General features: G+C 43.0%; 1 protein-coding gene across 1 annotated transcript; it reads left to right on the top strand.

The window, feature by feature from the left end:
• On the top strand, window positions 1-1,953 carry LOC138953971 (complement C1q-like protein 4). The gene is made up of 3 exons (XM_070326001.1): window positions 1-187; window positions 616-785; window positions 1,172-1,953. Exons 1-3 carry the CDS (start codon window positions 1-3, stop codon window positions 1,430-1,432), a joined length of 618 nt encoding a protein of 205 aa, XP_070182102.1. The 3' UTR covers window positions 1,433-1,953.
• Window positions 1,954-7,672: the final 5,719 nt, after the last annotated feature.

The raw sequence follows: 7,672 nt of genomic DNA, 5'->3' as shown, positions 1-7,672 counted from the left end.
ATGCTGACAACATTCTGTTTGGTTTTCGGGGCGGCGACGGTATTGCTGACGTCGAGAGTGACGTCATCAGCTGTGACACGTCACAAAAGGTCTAACGATACAAATCCTCTGGAGTTAGTTGTGGAAAACCTCTCCAAGCAGGTTAGCACTCTCACTGCCGAGGTTGCTGTTCTTAAGACAAAGATCGGTGAGTAAAAATTGATAACTTAAAATAGCATGGAACACGATTAGATATGCACAGAATTGCGTGTTTCTTTTTTTAATTTTTTTTATTCCTGTAAGGTCTGACAACCTCACATGGCCATCCCCGAACTGCATGGTGATTACACGATCTTGCAACAATTGCTCCCCCGAAAATATGGTTCTGAACTTAACCTAATTAGTTTGTTTGTGCTTGAAATGAAAAAAAGTCAGACTGAAGAACATCACGACAAGCTCCGTAGAACAGGAAAAGAAAAACGAGGGAAAAAAAGTTACGCTTCAGTCTACAGAAAGTACAACATTCTTTGCGCCTTTTAAAATCTCCATATCTTTTTCTCCAAATCAGTCTATGAAGAGGACTCACTTGTGTCAGTCCATCCATTTAAAATTAAAGTGACATATTTGTACTTTCAGCCAGTGACGAAAAGGACGTGGCATTCTATGCTTGGCACAGCACCAACCCCATCGCTGTTGGTCCCCTAGGCATTGTCGCTTTGAACTACACGTTGACCAACATTGGTGGTGCTTACAGCACTCTCACGGGTGTGTTCACTGCTCCTGTGTCTGGTCTGTACGACTTCCAGGTGAGATGTGGGGTAGGGGTGGTGCCTGCATGAACACTGGGCCGTGGGCGCGGTGTATGACAGTGAGCGTAAGAGGGATGTGTGTGTGTGTGTGTGTGTGTGTGTGTGTGTGTGTGTGTGTGTGTGTGTGCGTGCGTACGTGCGTGCGTGCGTGTGTGTACGTGTGCGTGTGTGTGCGTGTGTGTGTGTGTGAATTTGTCAGCGCGTGCTCGCATGCACGTGTCTGAATGCGTGAGTGCGTTTCTTTGTGTGTGTGTAGGCTATGTATGAGTGTATTTACGTGACAAGTTTTCCAAGCGTTCCTCAATTCATCCCACCATTTTATTGATAAGTATGTACAATGGAAAACTCCATCCTACAAGTGTTACGTAACCATCTGTCTCCAGGCGACCTTCATGACCCACCCTAGCAGCACTAACAAGAAAGTCTACGCTGGCATCTACATCGACACGCGCATGGTGTCAGAGGGCGTGGCTGACAGTCAGCACGGGTACTGGGACCAGAGCACTATCCGGGCACTCGTACACGTCACTTCCGGACAGCAAGTGATGCTGAGGAATGTTCTGGGAACTCAGGCTGAATACTACAGCAGCAGCGGCCAGCCTTACACAACTTTTTCTGGCTTCCTGCTCAGGGCCGATCAGTAAAATCTTAATATCTATTTTGCGAAGCTCGCTCTACGAAGCACTGAATATAATAGGGCAAAAAGACTTCGCAAAATCAACTTCGTGCTCATGTTAGGACAGCCTTAAGCGCGGCATTTTAAAGAGTTCTTCTTAATAGAGGGCACTGCTGCCGTGTGCTGACAAAACCGAGTAAGTCCACTGACGCTACTTCCGAGAAAAACGACTTTTACTGTTTGATAAAATGTCTCAAAAGTGATGATTATCTAGATCAAACAACCGAGATAATAAGATAAATAGCATTAATTTACGTTTAAACCCCGATTTTCATAATAATCTGATGGATGGTTTTGGTTTTGTTGGGCGTTTTGTGGACTTACTTGGTTATACCACTTTTCCCCCGAATATCAGATCTAACAAAAAATGCGCAGATCTAAGCAAGCGGACTTACTTGGTTTTACCAGAATATTTGGAAGAAGAAGTGTTGTCAAGAGAAATGACAAAACAGTGAAAATAACACTACGAATTTGCACAAGATGGAAAGAGAGAGAGAGAGAGGGGGAGAGACTAGACAGGGAGTGAGAAAGAGTAAGAGAGAGGAGAGAGTGAGAGAGAGGAGAGAAAGCAGGGGTGGGGGGGGGGGGGGAGCGGGAGGGAGGGATGGAGGGAGAGAGAGAAATAAAGGGAGGGAGGGAGATAGAGAGGTGGAGAGAGGGAGAAAGAGAGGGAAGATGAGAGGGAGAGGGGGGAGAGCTATGGACGGAGAGATAAATGGGAAGGAAGAGAGAGATATAGGAATGGACTGAGGGAGAGAGATGGAGGGGGGAGGATAGATTGAGGGATTGAGTGAGAGAGAAGGGGGAAGGGAGGGAGAGTGAGGAAGGAAAGGAGAGAAGGAGAGGGGAAGGAAGAGAGAGAAAGAGAGGGAGGGAGAGACTTAGTGGGATTGAGGGAGGGAGGAAAGAAATAGTGTGATGGAGGGAGAGAGACGAGGGAGTGAGAGAAGGGGAGGGAGGGAGATAGGGAGGGAGGAAGAAGAGGGAGGGGAGGAAGTGTGGGAGGGATGGAGGTAGGAAGAGAGGGGAGGGAGGGAGGGAAAGAGATGGTTGGATGGTGGGAGAGAGAGAGGAGGGAGGGAGTGAGAGAGGGGTAGGGAGATAAGGAGGGAGAGTAGGAGGGAGAGAGAGGGGGATGGAGGGAGAGAAAGAGTGGGATGGAGGGACAGAGGGGAGGGAGAGAGGGAAGGAGGGAGGTAGAGAAAAGTCGATTGTTGGCGGTAGGGAGATAGGGATGAGGGGAGAGGGAGGAGGAGAGAGCGAAAGGGGGAAATTGAGAGAGGGAGGAAGAGCCGGGAGAGAGATAGCGAGAGAGGTAGGGAGGGATAGAAAGAGAGATGGAGGGAGGAAGGGAGGGAGAGAGGGAGACAAGGATCCTCAGGAGAATCATATAGAGAAGAAAAATGTTTGAAATAAAACGTCATAAGGTGACGTCATTATGTCTCGCCTTATCAAATGACGTTATTTGTGTTTTCTAAACTTTAAATGACTCATCTGTGAGTTCTAAACTTAAAATGACGTCTTTTCTGTATGAGTCGTCTGAAAGAATTTTGAAACTACCATTATACGAAAATTGGGAAACCCTTGGACTTACTTGGTTTTGTCAAAACATTCATGCACACTTAAAAAGTTGTTTTTGGTTGTGGACTTACCTGTTCATATCTGCTTATCTAAGCACTCTAAAAAGTAGAAATTAACACAAAAGATGCGCATTGAATTGATTTCTTCTTTTTGATGAACAAAAAATATCATTTTTGAAAAAAATGGACTTACTCGGTTTTGTCAGCACACGGCAGAGTGCATGCATGTTCTGGTTGGTTACTTTACTACCCGTTTAAGGGACTATGCAAACTATATATATATATCTATACAGGCTTACTACATGGGTTAATAGCCTTCTTTCTGTTGGACACATACCAACATGTACCCTCTGTTTGCTTCCTGTTTAGAATTTTTATTAATTTCTGTATTTAACTTCGAAAATTGACAAAGCTGTCTGAAGCAAAATTTCTTCGGAAAACAAAAAGATAATCGGCACAAAAAGCACACAGGCTGTAGAAGTTTTGATTGTGTCTAAGTGGATGTTCTTGTGGCCAACCTTGACAAAAGTGATTTACAAGAATGTTTACAAGTGAAGGGAGCGGCCTTGAACACTTCCGTATTGCGTAAATTGAATATTTTGTTCCCTGTCTGATTGGGTCCTCAAAGATAAGTGGTAAAAAGGTGGAGTAGTTGAAGGTAGAAGTGCAGCCTGTATTAAAAAACAAAATCGCGTGGAAATGTGTTCCTCCTTTAAAACTATTTTATCAAAGGATCAGATAGCATCCTCAAAACAAGCCAACCATTCCAGTTGCACGTACATTTTTATTGTTTTATTGAGAAAAAAATAAGAAATTGCTACAGAATAACTTAACATGTCAATTAAAACACACAAAAACACACGTCAGTGACAGCGAAAGAAACAACAACTGTATGACTTTCCCTGGCCTTTGTCGGGGAAAATGGCGATGAGAGCTGCCGACGTGTTCAACTATCCGAAGCAACAGTAAGTGGGTTTGTTTGTTTCATTTTTGTTGTTGGCAGTTTTGCGTTCCGGTCTGAAATGACTCTCTCTCAATAGGTGTATGGGAATTTACAACAACACTGATTTTCTGACTGATTTGGGTATTCCAATGTGCACTTGCATTACGGAGCTAGCAAGTAAAATGCCATAGTTCAAATGCCCATTTATTATAGTTTTGTTGTTGTACACTATTTCCACGTGACTTCTTGATTATTCACTTCTGCTATTTTCATCATGATATTTATGGATGCATTTAGCATGTTTCTAATTCAAAGAGATAGTTGTTTTGATCTAGAATGAGTGACTTGTGGTCTTGAGCACTGACAGCGTGTTAGATCTGGAACAGTATGACATTATACTGGAGGATTGTTCTCCGGTCTCTTTGTGCTTCCAACCATCGGAATAAGTATTATGTCCTATTGTATCTGACAGAAATGTGATTCGAAGTGGGACAGGCAGCGACGACAGCTGCAGCACACAGTCTGAGGGATACTCGCCAACACTACCCCTTTATGTTCAAGGGCCCAAAACAAGGTATGTTTCACTGACACAGCCAAAAATAGCGTGCAACATTTTTTCATTCCTTTCTTTTCTCGGGCTGAAGAGGTATATTTTAAAACGAGCAACATCTTTACATCATTTTCGTTGCAGTAGTATTAGTATCATAAGCAGCAGCAGTAATCGTTTGTCATTATAGTAGCCCGGAGGGGGGGGGAGGTGATGTGCGCGGGAGAGGAAAAGGATGATGTGAAGGAGGGTGGGGAGGAGATTTGTCAATAAAATGTCTCACTTTTGCTGCCTTTTTCATTTGACAGGTTGCTGGCAGGTTGCAACTGCGAGATACAACCACCTCGGCTTGCAGGAGAAGAGGCCACAATGGACCTTGCCCAAATGAAAATGCCAGCAACATACGACGGTTATGGGCCAAAGAAGAGGAAGAGGAGTAATACTGACAACTTTCAGTTTGACAATAACAGATGCTGAGCGCAGAGATGCAGAACGTGGGGACGAGGAGGGGGAGGGGGTGGGGGATTGTATGTTGTTTGTTAGTTATCCAAACAGGCTCATGGAAAAAAATCTACATCCAGTTAATCGCTGTAGTTGATAATTGTCATCAGTCGGATGGCAGAATGTCAGTGAATAGTTTTAGAAGGGATGTAGACTGTAACTGGGGTAGATGGGGTGATAAATGAATATACTACATCATAGTTTGCAGGTTTGTGGTTTTGCTAGTTGAACACTCAACTACAATGTTTGTGGACAGTGTGTGAATTACTATGTAATTCTACTAGCAAATGTAGCGCGCATGGTGTACAACTACAAATGGTTATATAGTTCATCACACAGTTTTCAAGACTAATTAAACAAGTTTTGTTCAAAAGTGGAACACTTCAGCTGAAAGTGAACACTGCACGATAATATTGTTAACTCTGGTATAATGGCGGTTTGTCAAACCATTTCTTTTTGTCATGCTGTTGCTTTAATTTTGTGTCCTTTGGAAATCAAGACTGCACGATTATCTATTGTTAATTCTGGTATAATGGCGGCTTGTCAAACCAGTTCTTTTTGTCATGCTGTTGCTTTAATTTTGTGTACTTTGGAAATCTAGACTGCACGATGACCTATCCTTAATTCTGGTATAATGGCGGCTTGACACACTAGTTATTTTTGTCATGCTGTTGCTTTAATTTTGTGTCCTTTGGAAATCGTTAGTCAAACTTAATAAAAAAAACGTCTTATTGTCAGATCCTGGATTCTAATTTTTATTAGCAAACGAAAGCGAGAAAGACAGTGAGAAGGAAAGAAAAAGTGTGTGTGTGTGTGTGTGTGTGTGTGTGTGTGTGTGTGTGTGTGTGTGTGTGTGTGTGTGTGTGTGTGTGTGTGTGTTACAGACAAGCAGCAAGAAAAAAGCGTGTGTGTGTGTAAACGTTTTCTTAGATTTGTATTTTAATGTTAAAAGACTTGCGTTCAAGTCAATATTTGTCTTGTGAATATCAAAAGAGAGTATCAAGACTTGTATTAAAAATAATGGTCTTTTTAAACGATATCAATGACACAAGAACGGATTAACAATAAAGTTAATCATGAGTGAGCGACCACAGAATGATAAGCAAAACGAGGAACCAAGACAAAGACTAACTTGAGCATGTGTTGACATTTAAGAAAAAGGGAACATTTGTCTCAGTTAATCACAAAAAAATACAAATTGTTCACCAAGGAAGTTGTTTGTGCATTCAGAAATTCACGAAATCACTGGGCGTAAAATCACTTTGAAAAAAAGTTCCAAAAGCAGTGTTGCGTGTAAATTTTCGGAGATAATAAATTAGCAGAAAGCAGTAAGTCCACTTGCTGCTCTATGCCCTTTTCTCAGCCAGATATATCGACCAGGATATAATATGGCAGAAAACAGTAAGTCCAATGCTGCTTTTTGCCATTTTTTTAAAATAAGATTTAAGTCGGGATATAATTTGACAGAAAGCAGTATGTCCTCTTTCTGCCTTTTACCATTATTTTTGAGTGAATGAGTTTTGGGAATTAATTCGGCAAAAGGCAGTAAATCCACAAAAATCATTATTTCTAAGTGATGAATCAAATGAGGGTTTTAATATTCATAGCAGAAACGCACAATAATGCCCTACATGTTATCAGCAAACAAAAAAATCATTTAAAGCTTTTCATTCCAAAACAGTGATGCAAACAGAAAATGTCGATTTTCTCGAAACTATGTTTCATGGACTTGCTTCCTTCTGCCTTTACACGGCAGCACAGACACACACACACACACACACACACACACACGTGCACACACACACACAGACACACACTCACACACACACACACGCACACACACACACACACACACACTAACTGCACACACTAACACTAACACTAACACGTCAGTCGTCTCTAAGAGTGGGAATATCACACCCTAAAACACGACACAGTACTGTACAGGTGCTCTTTTACTGGGTAAGTAATTAATCAACACATCATATGATCACCCTAAGACAGAATGGCAAAACTTGGAACAGAGATCGCTTCTTTTCTCGCATAGAGTGAGGTTGAGGGGCCTTGGGTGGTAGCGAAGGGAGGGGGGGGGGGGGGGGGTCTACACAAAATAGATTGCAGGAGTAGGGAGAGGGGGGTGTAGTTCGTGAGCAAAAATGACGTTTTTAGATTTGATGACAGCACAGGGCATTCAAGCGACTCATTGTTTCGAGTCACGGCAGAAATTCGACCTCTCTAATGCACTCCTGTGGATATCCTCAACCCGGCCAACACCACCCCAACCCCAAGCCCACATCTCTTCCTCTAAATCCCCCCCCCCCCCCCCCCCCCCCCCCCCTCCGTCAAGTTTATGGGAGGGCCAAGCGAGGGGTAGGTATAAGCTACAGTGGAACCCCCCTTTTAAGACCCCCCAATTTAAGACTCCTCCCTCTTAAGACCTTGTTTTCACAGACTTTCTGTTCATAACCTCTGTAAAAGTACCCCTATTTTAAGATTCCCTCCTTTTGAAGACCCAATTTTCTATGATTTTTGGAGGTCTTAAAAGGGGGGTTCCACTGTATAGGTCTGTGGCAGGTACCCAGGGAGGGAAGCTAAGACAAACATAAGCCACTGCGTTCGTACCTTCTGCTAGCCTCG

The sequence above is a fragment of the Littorina saxatilis genome, linkage group LG2 (genome assembly GCF_037325665.1).
Source record: "Littorina saxatilis isolate snail1 linkage group LG2, US_GU_Lsax_2.0, whole genome shotgun sequence".
NCBI lineage: Eukaryota > Metazoa > Mollusca > Gastropoda > Littorinimorpha > Littorinidae > Littorina > Littorina saxatilis.
This window is presented reverse-complemented; position numbering and strand designations above follow the sequence as displayed.